Here is a 19,309-nt window from a genome sequence, read left to right on the forward strand (position 1 = left end):
GATTAAAGTAGTTAATTTGAAAAAGTAAGCTACTGAAACTTGCCCTAACTCACTTTTGCTTTTGTAAATATGTAAAGTCTTAACACACTTTAGACATTCTTTGTGCAAAGAAAGCTTTACTTCTCTTCTCTGGTTTTGTTTTACAGCACTGCAGAATCTCGGTCCCCTCCGGAAGGAGATACAACCCTCTTTCTGTCTCGAGTCAGCACCATTTGGAAAGGATTTATTAACATGCAGAGTGTAGCAAAGTTTGTCACTAAGGCTTACCCCGTCTCTGGATGTTTTGATTACCTCAGTGAGGTTAGAGCTGAGTGAGAGAGAGAGAGAGAGAGAGAGTGTGTGTGTGTGTGTGTGTGTGTGTGTGTGCGCGCGCGCGCACCCCCCTCACAGCAGCTCTGATCCTCTGGGACAGTCTGCCATCGGAGCATCTGAGAGCATCTGGGTGTGTGAGCACCTCTGAAGTTACAATGGGGACTGATGGACATAGCAGGGATAAGTCCACAGGTTGAGCAGTTTGGACAGAAAATTCTAAAGAGAAATTGGGCCTCCTGGCTTCTATAAAGAAGCTGAGCTGGTCTTCCTCCCCCCTTGAGCATTTACCCTGAGTATTTGACCTGCCTTGTGCACAGTGGCACACAGTGAAAAGAGCCCTAGCACTACGGCCTTAGCCAGGGCCAAGCGGCATTTCTGGAGACACTGCGTCAGTACTGCAGTCTTTTGCAAAGATCATGGGGGTGTTTGGCACGAGGCTATCATCACCCCCTACCTGGGTTTGGTAACTCGTAACCCTGCAGTATTTGGTACAATTATTACCCTTTTCTTTGGAATTGTGGTTTCTTGACTTGCTAGGTTGGTACCATGAAATGACTGCATCAGTCTCTGAATGCTGGTCTTACTGTCACTTAAGCAAAGTGCATTTTGTTTAGGACCTGCCTGACACGATTCATATCGGTGGACGGATCGCGCCAAGGACGGTGTGGGATTATATCGGCAAACTCAAATCCTCTGTGTCCAAGGTACTGCTCACTATCTGCACCAAGGAAGAAGGTGCTGGTTAAGCACAGCTCTGCCCTCACTTCTCATCCTGACTGGTTAATACATATGTGAAATGTCAGCCTATAGCTTCCTAGATATTTCCAGGTGAACGTTTGAAATGAAGGTTGGAGCTGGATAAGCCTGAGTGTGTGTAAGTGCTATGTGCCAGGGCTTAGATTCTGACTGACACAGTGCAGTGTGCACATGGCAGGGCTACTGCTAGTGAGCAGTTGTCCTCTTTCCTGCTGTCCTTGCTAATGGAGGCATTGATGGGCTTTGCTTGCTGTGCACCCCTGAGATTAGCCACAGCCATGTCTGCATGGACAATGCTCTTGGGTCGAGGCTGTCGTGTTCTCCAGTTCACAGGGTTGAGACCCTCCGATCTAGCTTGGCCCACACGTTGGAGAGGCATGGGCAGCTTCAGTAGCTCATTAGCCCTGCACGTGGATTGTCTTGTGGGTGGTACGAGAACTCCACAGGTGGGTGCTATTTCAAGGACCTGAGGTTGTAAGCCCAGAAGCTGCTCTATCACTAACAGGACAACAGGACTGAAATCAGAGTCAGAACTGCGCGTCCCTCTCTTTCAGACCAATGCTGTTTTCGAGCACTGCAGGCCAATGCCCCCTGTCCTGTTTGTGTTGCAGGAGCTGTGCCTGATCCGCTTCCATCCCGCCACAGAGGAGGAGGAGGTGGCCTATATCTCTCTCTACTCCTATTTTAGCAGCCGCGGCCGCTTTGGTGTCGTCGCTAACAACAGCAGGCACATCAAGGACCTCTACCTGATCCCGCTGAGTGCTGAGGACCCTGTTCCGTCCAAGCTCTTGCCCTTTGAGGGACCAGGTAAGCACCTCTGATCACACATGTCCCCTTCCCCTGACACTGAGTCCTACTGAGCTTTCACAGGTGGTCACACCGCCTCCCCACACACTCTGTAGGAGCAGGAACTAGTAGTCACTTGAAGCAACATTTAGCTAGAGAACACAGCTCTAGGCTATTGGGGGCAGCACTAGAAGTATCCTTATTGGCACAAATTATCTTAGGAAAGTTTTATGAAGGGAAAAGCCCACAGCATCCCACCAACCTTTCACTTTTGCGGCCTTGTTCAGTGACAGATCAGGTGCCCAGGAGCTGGGAGGAGAGGTGGAGGGAGAGGCAATACTTCACGGCGCTGGTCTCTTCCGCCTCCCATGGGGTTTCTGTGGACACTGGTTCAGGCGGTGAACAGGTGCCACTCAGAGGCTCTCTCCTCTGTCAGGGAGTCATTTCCAGGATACACAAGATATGATCGTGAAGGAGAATCATTTCTAGAAATAATTACTTTTAAATCTGCTCAAATTTTAATAAGTTCTTTTATCTTTTGCAAAATACTTTGTTTGCTCCTTCCTTATAAAGTGCTGTTTTTAAAGGATTATTTACAAATTAACTTTTTCAAATGTTAAGACTTGTTAAGGGGCGGAGGGTGATTCCAAGGGGACATGGTCTGTGAGGGTTCAGTTCTTTGTACCCTGAGAAGAAGCTGGCAAAAGGTGCCTAAATTGATGCGCCTCCTTGGCCGTGAAGTCCCCAAGGATTAACAGTGCCAAGAAGATGACGAGACTAACATGTGGCGAATGCTCTTTGAAGGGCTTTGTTCTAGAGGCGTTGGCTGCCTAGATCTTGGCACCTCTGTCCCTTCGTCCTGTCAACCAGGCCTTTGCAGGCACTGCCATAGCAGCCGTATGCTGCACTCACACCGCACCTACACTAGCTGTGCCCCCTGGCTGCTGCTTCCACGCCCACAGGTGCGCCCAGTCCTGGCTGGAGCACGTGGGTAACACAAGGTGGCTCGGTATGCCCTGACTTCAGAATTGTGCCCACAGAGGGGTTGCTGGTGTCAGTGATCCCGGGTTCAGTATTTACTGGTACAGTACCTTGAGCTATCTTCATGCCAAATGCATTTTAAAAGCCAGGTACTTCAGGGTGCCCTTTCATACAAAGAAATGCCACCTGGTGGGTGGAAGTTCTTGATGAGCAGCTCTATGAAGCAGCTGGCAAGCTCCCTGATGGCCATGAAGGGAATCGTCCTCAGTCCCTGAAGGTGAGAGGAAGAAGCTGACTTCTCAGACACCTATGAGAAGCCTCCGGTCAGTGACGAGTGCGACGCTGTGCAGGGTCCATTGAGCATGAGATTGGGTAATACGGATAGTCCTCCAAGCATAGATCCCTTTTTGTTTACAGAGATGTGGGTTAGCAGGTCCCGGGTCTAAATCTCTTTAAACAGCATTATGTGCTGTCAGCCTGCTTTGTGCTCCTGCTGCCCCATCTGCAGACTCACTTGTTAGAGGAGCCTGGGTGACGCCCACCTGGCAGAGGGAGAGGAGAGCACTGCACTGGGTGGGGGCGCTGACCACCAGACACACTGGGGATGAGCTGAGTGGACCTCATACTCCTGGGGCTCAGACACTCCCTAAAGGGACACCCAAAAAACCCTCAGCTTTTCATCCACAATAAAGAATAAGTAGTGACAAGGCTTTTAGAAACTAATCAATCATTTATTGCCCATAAGCTCTTAAAGATTTAAGGGCATCTAAATGCAAGCCTGTTTAAATTAGTATGTTATTTTTTATTCTGATATCATTGTCTGGTCTATACATTAATATCCATGTATATATTTTATAAATTCACATCACCTAAAACCCTGACTCCAGGCAGGGTCTCTACCTGCCTGCTTCACGTGCTTATAGTGTGACTTGGCACACTCCAGATGCAGTGTCCGTGTGTCCTGGTTTCAAGTATGTGTCACCAATGTGTGTGGGTGTGGGTGCGTATGTATGTGCACTTGCAGTTGGAAGGCTGGGTGGGGATGTTTCTCCTATCTTGGTGGTTCCTGTCCTCACCCAGCTAGCCTGCGCAGCATCCTTTGAAGGCACAGGCCCAGTCTCAGGATGGTGGGGACATCCTCAGCAGAGCAGCCAGCAGGTGTGAACATGTGCCACCTGGCAAGCACTGGCCCCATGGCCTGAAGGAAGCACCCTTAACCCCACTGAAGCCCTGTGCTGTCAAAGTTGTCACTCACCTGAGGTCACACCCAGCAAATGTCAAGCCAGGGTGGCTGTCCCAAGGTCTTGCACCCTGTCCCTCTCAGCTCTCTTTAGGGCGTGAAGCACAGGCCTCGGTGGGGCCCCCCTCTGTGGGGGTGGAGAGGTCATTGCAGAGAGGAACTGACTCAAACACACCACAAATAGGAGAGTGCAGGTGTCCTCCATCCCCCTGACATCAGGAGCCCAGTAGATTGACTGAGCTCTTGCTGTCTACACTTGAGAAGCAAGTGAAGACTGTGATGGCGCCAACACTGAGTCTGACCCGGTGAGCCTGTACTGGCCACTTTCACGTGGTCAGGACTTCACGTCTCAGCCATACTCTGGACAGCAGACACGGGAGCTGTGCCCACAGCCCCATCTCAGCCACCCACCCAGGCCCATGAGCATTTCAGAACACAGCCTGCTCAGGTTACAGGATGCTTTTGTCCTTGCATACTTTTGACTTGTCCACAGAAATGCCAGGTGGTCTTGTGTGACACTGGCGTTTTCATAATGTGGCAGCATTATTTCAGAGGACAGCTGGGAAGCTTGGGTCCCTCTGATCAAGCTGAGCATCGTCCACTGTGGACGTTACCTCAGCTCTGCCACTGTCCCTGATGGCTGTACCACTGTGGACACAGGTCAGGCGGTCTGCACATCTTGGGGCTTATTTGTGGAAGGAGGACTGATCCATTGGACACTTGTCTTGCATGGTTTCCCATGGGGCCCCAGCAGGACTGGACCTAGGCTGGGACTCCCGCTATGTCCTGAGTTACAGGCAGGGCTCAGGTTCCCCATTCACAGTGGCTGTCGTGGAACCTGTTGTAGGCATTCACTGACAGAGGGCAGGACTGCCTGCTGGGTGCTCCACAGAGAGGGCCTTTTCTTAGTCACATCCATAGTGTCACTGCTTTCTAAATTAGCGGGAAATTCTGTGACTTAAATGTCAGGTAAGCATTTTTCTGTGTGTGTATCTAGCCGTGCACTGTGATCCAAGCCAAATGTAGTATTGAATGTATTAGTTTCTCCTTTGAAATCAATAAAAAGTATTTTATGGAAACTTGTCATTGTTTGTTTGAATCTGAACCCTGTAGTAGCTCTTAGTGCCTGTCGTAGGTGCACTGGTGGAGAGCAGAGTTCCCATCTTTGCTTTTTATAAGCCCACATGACTTACCTGGTCCCGCAGTCAAGCCCAGGGCATACAGGCCGAGCTGCTTGGGCCACCTGGATGGCGACGGACGACACTCCTTGAGGCATGCTGAGCCCAGGGGCTTTGTACAGGTCATATGAATTCTACGTGTGCGTGAGTGTGTGTGGGTGCGTGTGGACTTGGGCCGGTACCCTGCCACCCCTGTATGTGCCTAGTCTTTCCTACCCAGTCACACTAAGAACTGTCACCTTGTAACTCCCATACCTTTTCTGTCCAGCAAGTGGAGAAATTGTGTTGGGACAAATTCAGACCATGAGAGGATTTTCATTTTTAATAATGGAGAGGGGTGCGTTCCAGACAAATTTAGGGGTAAAAAGCAACACTTTGATAGTTTGGGGGTTGAGTCAGTTATTACAACTAAACTTCGTCCGTGATGTGTTGGGTTGGAGGTGTGGGGGGCCCCAGGGCTGCTTCCTTCCCAGCCACTTCACCTCCCTTCCCATCCTGTGGCTGACACACCTGGACACAGATCCTGGTTGGTTCTGTTCTCAGGAAGTCAGGTGGCACTCACCTCTTCAGATGTCCCTGGGCTTCTCTGTTTCCTCTGTGCAGGTGGGTGGTCTGATGGTGACACTGAGCTGAGGCTGCCCCTCCTGTGACCACTTGGGGGACAGGTCTGTGGAGCTAAACAAGCTTATTTCCATCCACATAGTACAGTCCTAAGGTCACGCTTGTTCTGGCCCTGCAGAGGGGTCCCCGGCTGCCAGGACTCCTTGTATGGAAATGCAAGATGGCCCAGTAAGCAAGCCCCCAATCCCCAGTGTTTGTTTTCGTCTGATTTAGGAACTTAAGCCTCAGTAACCCTCAAGAGGGAGGTGGGTAAGAGCATCCTGCTTCTAACAATGGAGACGGGAATTTTGCAAACAAGATGGATCCCTGTGCCCTGGGCTGGAGCCCTCGGTCTCCTCACTGCAGCCAGCGTGGTCCCTGCACTGCACCTTCTCAGCACCCACTCCCCTCTCCAACAGTGGGGTGAGCGGGAGGGGCCTGGGCCTGGAGGAACATTCGGGGTGGGGGAAAGCTGGCTTGCCACCTCCCAGCAGTGGGTGACCTCCCCTTACAGACACCTGTCTCAGTAAAGATTGCCCCTAAGGCCCAGCATAGATCAGTGAACTTAATTTTTGTTCCATGAATGTTATTTCCAAGGTGCTAGTTACATTTCAAACATTCATACAGCCGTAACATGAACATTTGAATCAGATAAGATTTGATGGCTTCAAAATGAGGGTATACATTTTGAGAGCTCAGTTAAAATATAACATCTTGTGGAAGATTAGTGGGGAAATTAAAAACTAACACCCACCCAAATCTGGAGCTGTTAGGTGTGTGCAGGCGAGGTGGCAGAGGGCTGGGAGCAGAGTATCTGCTGCTGAGATGCCCGTCTCCAGGTAGCTTCCTGTCTTCAAATGTAAATATTAATATAACCATAACATTACCCTTGAGTATGACAACAGAGGTTGAAGTCTAAACAGTTTTGCTGAGGCTGGGATTTATTATTTTCTTTGCACATTAAGCCATTAGATGATTTAGTTGGTGTGGTGCACGTCACAGAGCCGGAGACTCTGTGTCTTCCCATCACAAAGCTTATTGACCTGGAGCTTCATTGGTGCCACAAGCCTGCTGTTGGCACTTTAGAAGTTGTGCTGTTCCCAGTGAGGTCACATAGCCCCTCTGTGCTGGGGCCCAGCCCCACACTGAGGCTCCCAGCCCTTGCCCACACCCACCACCCACGGGGTCAAGCACAGTCCTTTACTCTGTCAGGTTCTTTAGAGACAGGAAGCTTACAGGGCTGTCCCCTAGTGGGTTCCATGAGTGCCCCTCATGGGACCCTGCTCTGCAGGCTCTGAGGCCATTGTTGATCATTCTCTGGTCCAGACAGGCCAAAATAGCCCTTTTTAAGTCTACCATACCCCAAAAACTGGGTTTGAGTAAGCTATGAAACATTCAGTAAATAGCTACTACAGTGAGAGAAGTACTATTTAAATTAAAGCAACCATAATTCATGTTAATTATAAAGCAGACTTGATAATTACCCTTCTCATCTGATCCTCTAGTCTGCCTGACCTTCCAGCCCCTGTTCCCTCTGCCCAGCTCATTTTCCCTGATACACAGCTGTTCTCAGGGCAGGGAAAGGATGTTCTGGAAGCCATTTCCCGCAAAGGTGGTGGTGATATCCTGGAGTTAAGGTGTAGGTCTTCAGTGGGCACCTCAGCTCACAGGGAAGCCTGAGCAGCAAAGGGCCCTTGGGACACTGGGAGGGAGGGTGGCAATTTATTCCCAGTCTAGCAGTGCTTGGTCACCCAGCCCTGGCATGTCTGCTCTGGCCAGAGGGGACCTCCACTGCCCTTGTGGGCTCAGTCTGTCAGCTCATATCTGTTGGGATTTAGGAAGATTAAGAGCTACATAATGAAGTGATCTGTAGTCATACTTAAAATTACACAATAGGAAAAATAATTTTTTTTTTTAGTAACAATGTAACATGAATATTTATATGCCACAGTACAATTATCTATAAATTGGATTTGTACATTTTGATTAATTTTAAATATCTTCTATCATGAAACAAACTTTCTGTGTGGCGGTTCTCCCTAAATTGCTGCTCTGTGACTTGGACTTTTGTTTTCCTGTGGTAGTCAGGATTTACTCTGACTGGGGGGGTGTCATTACCAAAATATTAGCATTCCTGAAGTAATGTACCAAAACTTACAGTGTTTGGAATAATCTTTCTTAAGAAGGAATGAGTTTTAACAACTGCTGTGCCCTAATGCTCCGGGGTGTGTGCTCTGCCGCTAGTTTGCTGAATGCCTCAGTGCTTTATTTAAGCACCGCGTCCTGTGTTCACAAAGACTGAGCATTCGGCAACTCCCCCCCCCCCCCCACTATATTCTTACTGAGCGTTTGTTATTATTATTATTATTAGTTTGTTTAAAATATTACAGATGTCCCTGTTTCTCCACCATGACCCTTGGCAACTCTTGATCAATTAATGCTTGTGGAGTATCTCAACCTGAAAGAATATTTATTTTAGCCATTGTGGTCAGCAGCATTTTCCCCATTAATTGTGATTTTTACACCGGTCACCGGTGACCTTATTAATGGAGTAGCTGCGTTGATCACTGTAATTTTATTGACCATCATTGAGTTATAGAACTGGTCCCTAGTCCAACTTTTAATATTAGTGTATTTAGCTTAACGTAAGTATTGCAACTCCTAAGTTAAAGGCCAGAGGGGCTGGTACTTCCCTGGTGTACAGCAAGAGCCAAGGCTTGTTCAGCAGCCACCTTCATTCATTCACACCCCGTTCATTGTGGTTGGTTAATGATGGTGATGTCTGCACAGGCCGCCCCATCTCCTCTGCTACACTGTTGCTTGAGTATTATGAATAATTTTAAATCTGTAACGTAAATTCTGACAATTGGGGTGAATTTACTTGTGAGTGGGCCCTTGGTTTGGGGTTTGAGACGGAGGGGTAAAGTGCTCCCCCGTAGACAGCTCACCCGCGAGTTCTCTGTCTTTTGCAGCAAATTCTTCAAACACCTGATTTTATCTTGCACAGAATTCCTGCCTCCTGCCTATGAAAACATTCCCCACTACCACACGTAATAAAGCTCACCTCTGAAGGACAGAGCAGAATTTAGATTCTAAAATTTGCACAAATGTTTTGTTTTTTAGGTCTCGAGTCACCGCGTCCAAACATAATCCTTGGGCTAGTCATCTGTCAAAAAATAAAGCGTCCTTCAAATGCTGGAGAATTAGACAAGATAGAGGAGAAGCGGACCCGGCTGCAGGCACCAGAGGAAATGGATGTGCTGCCTTATCCCAAAGTGCCTCAGGCCTCGCAGGCTGAGAAGAGACTCCCCAAGTATCAGCTCAGTTCTGGGGACACGGCCGTCAGCACCACACCGCCGGGGTCTCCTCCACCCCCACCCCCTCTGCCAGAACCACCAGCTTCATCATCAGTGCTGAAGATACTGTCATCACTCAAGCCTGGAGCCACCAGCACCTTCACGGCACCAACAGCACCAACAGCAGTTACTTCCTCCTCTGCCTCGAAGTCAGCTTCGCCGCTGGAGCACATCCTGCAGACGCTGTTTGGAAAGAAGAGGTCCTTTGACCCCCCGGCCGTGGAGCCCGTGGAGCCTGCCTCTGCCTCTGCCTCTGCCTCTCCCTCTCCCTCTCCCTCTGCCTCTGCCTCTGCCTCCTGCCCAGACACCAAGGCTGAGGGCAGGCTGCCGGCAGCTCCTCTGCTGGATCCTATTGTCCAGCAGTTTGGTCAGCTCTCCAAAGAGAAAGTTCTGGAGGAAGAGGAAGACGACAGACCCTATGACCCTGAAGAAGAGTATGGTCCTGACAGGGCCTTCGAGACACAGCTCGCGGGCCGAGGAAAGCGGCATGATGTGGAAAAGGCCTCTGAGACCAACGAGCGGGAGGAGGTGGCCTATGACCCAGAAGACGAGACGATTTTAGAAGAAGCCAAAGTGACCATCGACGACCTGCCCAATAGGATGTGTGCAGATGTTAAAGGGAGTTCCACAGAGAGGCCGGCCGGGTTTGCTGCCGACATCTCTGCTCCCTCTCTGGCTGAGCAGCAGAAGATGATAGAGGAGCTCAACAAGCAGATCGAGGAGCAGAAGAGACAAGTGCAGGAGCAGGAAGAGGCTCTCAGGCAGCAGCGGGCTGCCGTGGGGGTCTCCATGGCACACTTCTCAGTGTCCGACGCGCTGATGTCGCCGCCTCCAAAGTCTTCACTGCCCAAGACCGAGCTGTTCCCGCAAGAGCAGCAAGCTGCCAACAGGCCAGCCATGCCCCCCCCCAGTCAGGGGCCAGGCCCTGGCTCTGACCCACGACAGAGTCGGGACCCCCGGCAGGCCCGGCGGCTAGCCGCGGAGAGTGGTGAGAGCGAGAGCTGCTCCAGGGCCCCGGCCAGCAGCGCACAGGGGGCCCTGCCCACCAGAGAAGCACCTAGCGGGGCTGCTACTAGTCAGGGGCCTGCACCCGCCCTGGAGGAAAAGGAGTCGACCCCTCCACCCTGGGCTCCCAGTGAGAAGGCCACCCTGCCAGCCAAGCAGGATGGCCCCACTAGTGAGCCCTCAGAGAGCCAGTGCCCACTGCCTACTGACAGCGGCCCTCCCCTGGTAGGTGGCCCTGGCCAGGCCCGGCCCGCCCGAAAGGTGCTGCTGCCCACACCACCCAGCACTGCCTTTCCGCCCAACTTCCCTGTGCCGGGCGAAGGGCAGAATTTCAGTGCTCCCGCAGGAAGGGACCCTTTTTCAAGCCCAGCGTTTGCATCTCAGGACAAATCCTTCGGCTCATCCCCATACGATGATCCGAGAAATGCCCTGTTTGCTGAAAAAAGTGACCGTTCGGCTGTTGAAACTGAAGAGAACAGAGACCCACAGTGCAGAGCTGGCGAGGGGGCCACCCTGTTCCCCCCACCTGGACAGAAAGGGGCCCCTCTTCCCCCATTCCAGGGCCAGCGTGAGCCCACACCCCGCTCTTTCGGAACATCAGGACTTCATGGCCCCAGTTTCCCGGGACCACGGGGGCCAGCGCCTCCATTTTCAGAAGACTGTATCATTTCTAACAGTGATGGGCCAAGAGGGCCTCCACCGGCCAGATTCGGGGCCCAGAAGGGGCCCATCCCTTCTTTATTCTCAGGGCCACATGGGCCACCTCCCTACGGGGACAGCAGGGGCCCCTCACCCTCTCACCCTGGTGGGCCCAGAGGAGCAGCACAACCTCAGTTTGAAGAACGCAAGGATCCACATGGGGAAAAGAGGGAATTCCAGGACACCCCACACAATGACATGGGTGGGCCTCCTGCCCAGTTTGAAGGGCCGGAACAAGGCCCATCGATGGGAAGCAGAGGCGCAGGCCCCTTCCAGTTTGGAGGCCCGCGGAGGCCTCTGCTGGCCCCATTTAAAGGGCCCCGGGGAGGCCCTCCTCCCTCTCAGTTTGGGGGTCAGAGAGGACCACCCCCTGGCCATTTTGTGGGCCCAAGAGGGCCGCATCCTAGTCAGTTTGAAACCACCCGGGGTCCCCATCCCAATCAGTTTGATGGGCCGAGAGGCCAGGCACCAAATTTCATGCCAGGACCCAGGGGAATTCAGCCTCAGCAGTTTGAAGAGCAAAGAGTGAACTCACCACCCAGATTTTCGAATCAGAGGGCCCCAACACCCCTTCAGTTTGGTGGGCCAAGGGGGTCTGTGCCTTTTCCTGACAAAAGTGAGCCCCCCCCTCCCCGGTTCCACTTCCAGGGCCAGGCGCCTCAGGTGATGAAGCCAGTGCCCAGGCCCTTGCTGGAGCTGCCTAGCCACCCACCCCAGCACCGCAAGGACCGGTGGGACGAGGCCAGCCCAGCACCCAACCTGCCTTCTGGGGCTCCTGGACCAGCCCCTGAGGCTGAGGCGCAGTGGGCCCCATCCAAAGGCCCAGAGTACAGAAACCAGACATGTCCCAAAGAGAAGCCGCTGGATGAGCCTGAGGCCCAGCCCGAGAGCCGGCAGGGCCGCACCTTCGAGGACCGCAGGCGAGAGCGGGAACATGGGAAGCCCTGGGAGCGAGAGCGCAGCAGAAACTGGAGCCGGGAGCGGGACTGGGACCGGGGCCGGGAGTGGGACAGACACCGAGAGAAGGATTCCTGCCGAGAGCGTAATGCAAACAGGGACCGAGAGCGGGAGTGGGACCGGAACCGGGAGCGGAGCCGGAACAGGGACAGGGACAGGGACCGGAGGCGGGACCGTGACAGGTCTCGCAGTAGAGACCGGGACCGTGACAAGGCTCGGGAGCGAGAGCGAGGCCGAGACCGCAAGGACCGCAGCAAAAGCAAGGAGAGCACTCGGGACCCAAAGTCCGAGGCCCCAGCCCCGAGGGCCACCGACCCCGCTGCCCATACCTAGGCCCGATCTCAGTTTGGCACCTTCCTTTTACAAGCCAAGTTCATAAAATGTATTGAACAAATCGTTTTTGAAATAGCTATGAACTTAGATGAAGAATAGAATATTCTGGACTTCAAAAATTACTGTAATTTTGTGTATAATGGTTTCTTACAAAATTTCACATCTTTACAATTCTGATGCTTTTTTTAAGAAAACTAAGAACTCAATATTTCCATTTAGAATTACTGAAATGGGAAAGTCTACAAAAGCATATTGCTTTTTCAGATTATAAAGTTATCTTTTCCAATAACTTGACTATGGTAAATTTTAAGGGGATTTCTGTGGACCTTAGAGCCATACCCTTGCTGACATCTCATCTGTATTTCTAGGTTTCCCGGCTCTCCCAGGGTGGTGTGCTGTCACAGGTGATGCCCGGAGTGCACACTGGAGCCCTGGAACCAGCCCTCTGGAGTTGAGAAACATAAAACTTGCTAATGTGTTTTCCTGTCTTCCCAGAGAAATTTGAATTACAAACCTGAACCAGGAAACAACACGTTTTTTAGTTTTGCTCAAATTTTTTAATATATCACCTTATACTTTTTTCCCCCGAAAACATGATTAAAAGCGACATCTGTCTGAGTACAAATTGTTGCATTTTAAATAACAATTTATTGAAAAAGGTTTCAATTTTTACCAGCCCAAAGGTAAGAAAATAAACCAATTAAGTGTACTTTAAAAGGGGGAGGGTTTCTTTGATTTCAATAATCAGGAACATTTTTTTGTTGAACTTCACCTTCTGCACAGTTCTTCTTACATCCCAGGAAAAGTGCACTCACTCTAAACCGTTTTATTTGTCAGGGGGTAAATTTTAAAGTTTGTCTTTGAAAACGGAACAATATTTGTATAAAGTCTGAGGACAATAGTGATATTAGTTCAGGAACTACGAACTAGAAAGCTTTCACTGTGAGACACAGCACACTGCTTCTCGCCATGTATTTTTCAAGTTCTGAAGTGTGAGAGAAAACCTTGCTAATTTATTTGACTGTACAAATACACTTTGATAATTTTTTTATATTTTCATAAACTTACTTTTGCAAATGTAAAATTAGAGCGTCTCCTTTGTTCTTTGGAGTCTGTTGTTCAGTGTGCATTGCTGCGGACTTCTTGCCCACGCGGCCAAGCTGGGAGCCGTCGAGGACCAGTGGTCTGGGAGGACTGGTGCAATAAACCAGTGTCTGTAGGTTGAGTTCCATTAAAGTGGTGTCGAGTTCCAACATCCAGTATGATGTGAAGGCTTTTTACATATAAAACAAGTTTTTCTAATTTAAATACACAAATGTAAAAATCAAGTGTGTTTCTTTAGGTTTACTTGATAGAATTTTCTGTAAATTGTATTTTATATTGCAAAGTATCATATCACTGTCCATTAAAACATGGAACTTTGTAGGTTTTGTTACTTGAAGTAGAATAAACATCTACAGAGGCTTTCTGGCTGTGACCGTGTCCTCTCCGCTTTGGAAAGTTGGGGCTGGACGGAGACGCCTTGGCCACCCATTTCTTGCCAGTTAATGTGGCATAAGGGGGGTACCCTTTGGCCTGCAGATGCTGCCTCGAGCTCGGGAGCAAGCCCACTTTGTGACCAGCTGGTGGCCAGAGGCACCGGCCTCAGAGAACTCGCTGTCGTGCAGCAAATGTCGACCTTGAGCTGGGTGAACTCACCCGCAGCTGTGTGTGCGGGTCTTGGACTGTCAGGGCAGGAGCCTGAGGCGGCCCTGGGAAAACCCAGCAGGTGCGTGGTCAGAGGATAACAGGTGATGGGACAGCTACAAATGAGGCCGTGCCCTTGAACCTCAGCTAATGGACAGCTACACATAGTTGACCTTAGTCTGATGACCCTTGTGCTAGAATTTAGCTTCTCCACAACCTTGGGCGTCCACAACCTTCTGTGAGCAGAGACACTGAGGGGTTTCCTCGGGCAGGGCTGGCAGCCCCATTGGGTGAAGAGTCAGGACCACTTCCCAGCTGAGTGCACAGCAAACTGGTGGGGTGCCCTGAACCCGAATGCAGTGTGGGGGGTGGGGTTCCACAAGGGGACCCCGTCATGGGGCAGTCCCCACCGCCCACAGATCACTGTCCCAGGAAATTGCCAGACAACTCACCAAGGCCCACGAGGGTAACCCTAAGGGGCAAGCCCTGACCTTGGAGAAGACCCCTAGTAGCTGAGTTTCTGCCAAGTGGTAAAGCCGGATTCTGGCTGTCAGGGCACTTTCCCGAACACCAAGAAGTCCCCAGTCCTGCGTGACTCCTCCCACAGTTGGTCTCCTGCATTCAGCCGGAAGCCAGTCTTGTAGACACTCTGCTACACCCTCCAGCATCCTGCCGTCGGACACCCTGGCTGTCCGCCAGCTGTGATCCCACTGCATCAGACAGGTACTGGTGCTGTTCGGAAACTGGCTCTCTGGGAAACTGACTGGTGAAGAGCCCAGGCCCCAGCAGCTGTGTCTGCTTGTTGGGGAAGCCCTGGGGGGCTGCTACTCCCTGTCACTCCTGGTCCCCGTGCTTCAGCCACTTAGGCTGCTATGAAGGAGGCTGTTCCACCAGAAAGCTCGAGGTGCTGGGGCCTCCACTCCTCCCATCTCCTACCACAACAGCACAGGGACAGGCGGACAGGATGCCTGCGTAGGGGACACAGCTCACAGCGGGGACTGCGCTATGGCCGTGCTCTTAGGGGCCTGAGCCAGAACAGACAGCCTGCAGGGCACGCCTGCCACATCTGTTCCTCTGTCTAAAATGGGTGGGGAATGTCCAGCCCGTATGCCGCCCTCAAAATCATTTGGTCTGGCCCTGCCACGGCAACCACAGTTCCAGTCATCACATTAGAGGTGAGTTAAATGTTCGAGCAAATATAGCAGGCTAATTTTTTTAAAAATATGTCTATTGATTTCATAGAGACGAAGAGGGAGAGAGAGATAGAAACATCAATGATGAGGGTCACTGATCGGCTGTCTCCTGCACGCCCCCACTGCCTCCTGCACGCCCCCCACTGAGGATTAAGCCTGAAACCTGGGCATGTGCCCTGACTGGGAATCGAACCTCGATCTCCTGAATCATAGGTCAATGCTCAACTGCTGAGCCATGCCGGCCAGGCTAACAGGCTAATTTTTAAGTTTATCATTTAGTATGGCCCTTGAATGATGTTATTCATTCGAAAAAATGTTCCCCACCCTTGGTCTAAAACTTCAGGTCGGCCAGGCTGTGTCACATAGCCACCCCTCCTGCAAGTGAAGAAATCAGGGGTGTTAGTGAAAAACAGGAGAAATTAAGCCATAATGGGGACCACCACAGTGTCACCCACTGTGTGCCAGAAAACTGACCATCACAAGTGGCGGTGAGGACTCAGTCTGGACCACACCTGTAGGCAGCTACCAGTGTCCTTTCAGTGACTTGTCAGGTGAGATGCCATGCAACCCAGCAGTCTCCATCCACGATCGGTGGGCAGTACTAGCCCAGATCATAGGTATTGCCCCGGCCAGGCCCCCATAGGGCCCAGCATGCAGATGCACAGAACCTCTGTGGTGTGATGTCTCGAGGGGAGAGGGCAGTTAAGGAAAATCGCTTAAAGAGGCTCGTTAGGGAGGAGTAATTTTTAAAAGGTTGAAAAACTGCTCTAAACCAAGACTCTCGTTGACAAGTTCGTAAGCAAATATTTATCATGATTTATTCAAAATTGCCCAAACGGGTACCCACCCAAATACTCTTGGACCAATGAAGAGGAGGGTACTATGGCCCAGGGACAGAAAGGAGCAGGTGCGGAGAGGGCAAGTCTCAGATGCATACTCCAAGGGAAAGGCGCCACACAGAAGCCGCCAGCCTCAGGATCCCCTCACGGGACGAGCGGGATAAGGCAAGCACTCTGCCTCCCACCTCGAAGGCGCTCACGGTCAGGATGGCAGACCTACACCTGGCCCAGAATTGAGGGCTGAAAGGGGATCTGCTCCACCCAGGTGAGTCACTATGGGCGTGACCCACCTCAGCCCTCAGGGACTAACCAGCCAAGCATCTCCTCTTCTCTTCTGGCCTCCGCATCTAAGGCAGCAAGTCTCAGTGATCACCTTAGCCTGGAAGATGCAGGATTCTGAGAACAGTGACCCAGCTGTGACACAGCCACTGGGCCCCGGATGGTGGCCCTGGTGCCCTCTGAGCCATAATTTCCAAACAAAGACAGTAACAAAGTCATCTCCCACCTCACATGACACACCATCCAGAAACCATGCAGCTGCCCCACCCTGCAAACTCTGGGAAAAAGGCCAGCTGCTCTTGACGCCTCTTATGTTAGATGACAAGAGGAAAGGGAAGCCAAAGTAAGTGGTTATAAAAACGCAAGCATGTTCGTGTCAAAGTCAGAAGAGACACTTAGAGCTATGACAGTTCTTATTTCTGCAGCTGGTCCTGTGGCCAGTGCTCCCTCGGCTGCTCCACAGCCTGGTGAGAGACCCACAGATTCCTTCCTGACTGGTCTCTGCTGTAGGAGGTCCTGCCTGAATTACATCATTGTCACTCTCCACCAACTGTAATCACAGGATGTGAGTGCTCAAGAGCAGGCCAGTTCTCTGCACCTGGACCTGCTCTGCCTGGGAAGTGGCAACCCCACCCCCTTACCGTCAGGCCTTCCCTTCCCCAAGCCGGCACAATCTCCCATCTTTGCCCTTGAGGAAGCACTCCTCCCATTGGAATGAACCCTCTAGAACCTAAACTTGCAGGAACAGAAAGCACAGATTTTGCTAGTGAATCAGCAGGGGTAATAGTGATAGGAGCCACCCCAACACCCCTCAATTCCCAGGTCCCTGAATCTTGGCTTTGGAGCCAGAGCACCATATACTGGTTGCTAACTTAGAGCATATACCTCGTCCTGAAGACATGCTTGGCCCTGTGTGGTGTTACACCTAGCCAGCTCTGTAATTGGGTCTACATAAGGCCGTGAGGCATACCTATCAGAATGGCCACAATCCAGAGCGCTGACAACACCAAGTGCTGGCGAGGCCGCGGAGCAGCAGGAAGGCTCGGTCACTGCTGGTGGGAACGCAGATGGTGCAGCCACTTTGGAAGGCAGTTTGGTGGTTTCTCACAAAACTAAATACTCGTAGAATCCAGCTGTCATGCTCCCTGGTGTTTACCCAAAGGAGCTGAAAGCTGGTGTCCCCACAAAAACCTGCACATGGATGTTTATAGTTTTATTTACAATCATCCACACTTGGAAGCCACCAAGACATCCTTCAGCAGGTGGATGGCCAAGTCAACTGTGGTCCATCCAGACAGTGGAATATTACTCAGCAATAAAAAGAAATCAGCTGTCAAGTCATAGAAAGATGTGGAGGAACCTCACAGGCATATGACTAAGTGAAAGAAGCCCATCTGAAAAGCTATACACTGTGTGACTCCAACTATATGACATTCTGGGAAAAACAAAGCTATGGAGACAGCAGACAGATCCCTGATGGTCAGGGGTTGGGGGAAGGGATGAACAAGTGGAGCACTGAGGACTTTTAGCGCAGTGAAAGTGCTGTGTGATATCCAACACACACGTCCCATACCTGTTAAACTTCTGTTAAATTCCCACCTACGTGTATTTTTGAGGGATTGCAATGGTGTTGCATTTTAATTTCAGTGCACACGTGTGCATTGCTGGCATACAGGAACACAGTGGACACCTGCATGACCTCATATTCTGCGACCTTGCTGAACTCGTGTAGCAGCTCTTATAGCTCCCAGAGGCTTCCTGCACAGATGGGCCGGCAGTCCGCAGGTAAAGGCTGGCGTGCACTTCCCTTCCACCTGAAAGCCTGTCTCCTCCCTGCGTTGTTGTGCGTAGTGGACCGTCCGTACAATGCTGAGCAGACATGGTGACTGTGGGCATCTTGGCTTTTTCCCTCATCTGGGGGGGACATTTGCTCTTTACCACTAAGTATGACATTAGCTTGTAGTTATTTTTCCCATGTGCCTTTGGTTGGCAGAGTTTCTAGCATTAATGGATGTTGGATTGGTCAAACATGGTTTTGGATTTTTTTTTGCATTTTTGAGGTAATTGCATACCTCTTCTTTTTGGTCTGCTAATACCGAGATTTCCATTTGGTTGACTCTTAAATGTACACAAAGCTTGCATCATAACCTGCACATGGACGTGACGTGTTATTTCTTCGTGTTAATCTTGTTTGGGTTCAGTTGGCTAAGATTTTGTTAAAAAATTTTGAGTGCTAGCCCTGGCCAGGTGGCTCAGTTGGTTGGAGTGTCATCCCATACACCAAAAGGCTGCAGGTTCCACCCCCTGTTGGGGCGCAGACAGGAGGCAAACGATTGCACTTTGATGTTTCTCTCTCTCTCAAAAGTCAATAAAAATATATATCCAAGGGTGAAGATTGAAAAATAGGTTTGCCTACTCATTCCTGGGGCTGTTGCTCTGTAGTTTTACTTTCCTGTGATGTCTGTCTGGTCTTGATCTGGGGTTGCGCTGGTTGCACAGAAATGTCCAGCACTCATCACGTGGGGTTCGCAGGGCGGAAGGCGGTGGGCTGGTGGTCCACGGGTGTCCAGACCCCTGGAGCGACCTCCCTGCGGGGAGTGGGTGCTCCCAAGGGCAGGGCCGGGCGGCGCTGCCCTCCTCCTGGAAAGCCCGCTGCTCCCCTCGGGGTCCCCCTCGCATCTGGCCTCGGTCCATGGAAGCTGTTCCCCTTTTCCTTTTCTGGCTCGGTTGGGGCCTGGGCTGCCGGCTGTGCGAAGGCGCCTCGCGGCGGGCGGGTGCCTGTCGCGCTCCCCGCTCGCCCGGCTCGGCCGCCGCCGGGGCGACGGGTGCGGCGCGCTGAGCACCGGCCGCCCGCCGGGCCGCGCGCTGGGCAAAGCCGTCGGAGCCTCCCGGCCCGTGGGCGCGCTTGCCAGCCCCGGGAGAGGCCGCGCGCGGGCCGTCAGACTCCTCGCCCAGCAGACTGCCGGTCGCGCCTGCGCCCGGGGCGCGGCTTCACCTGCCCACTGTTGGGGCGCGTGGAGCCGTGTCTGGCCCGCGTGCTGAGAAGGGGGCCCCGCGGCCCCCGCGGCCCCCGCGGCCCCCGGGAACGGGGTGGAACGTGCGCGGCGAC

General features: G+C 51.8%; 1 protein-coding gene across 6 annotated transcripts in view; it reads left to right on the forward strand.

Moving 5' to 3' along the window:
- Positions 1-18,998, forward strand: part of DIDO1 (death inducer-obliterator 1) — a 59,082-nt gene extending 40,084 nt beyond the window's left edge. For 4 of the 6 annotated variants that reach the window (XM_081149771.1, XM_081149772.1, XM_081149770.1 and 1 more), the window contains 4 exons: positions 147-300; positions 927-1,016; positions 1,680-1,875; positions 8,977-18,996. In XM_081149771.1, coding sequence (XP_081005897.1) covers positions 147-300; positions 927-1,016; positions 1,680-1,875; positions 8,977-12,203 — 3,667 coding nt within the window. In that variant the 3' untranslated portion in view covers positions 12,204-18,996. Of the gene's footprint in view, positions 1-146; positions 301-926; positions 1,017-1,679; positions 1,876-8,976 lie in introns of all 6 variants that reach the window. The other 2 variants (XM_081149775.1, XM_081149773.1) reach the window with 2 other exon arrangements.
- The last annotated feature ends 311 nt before the right edge of the window (positions 18,999-19,309 follow it).

The sequence above is a fragment of the Miniopterus schreibersii genome (genome assembly GCF_964146895.1).
Source record: "Miniopterus schreibersii genome assembly, chromosome: 10".
NCBI classification, from domain to species: Eukaryota; Metazoa; Chordata; class Mammalia; order Chiroptera; family Miniopteridae; genus Miniopterus; species Miniopterus schreibersii.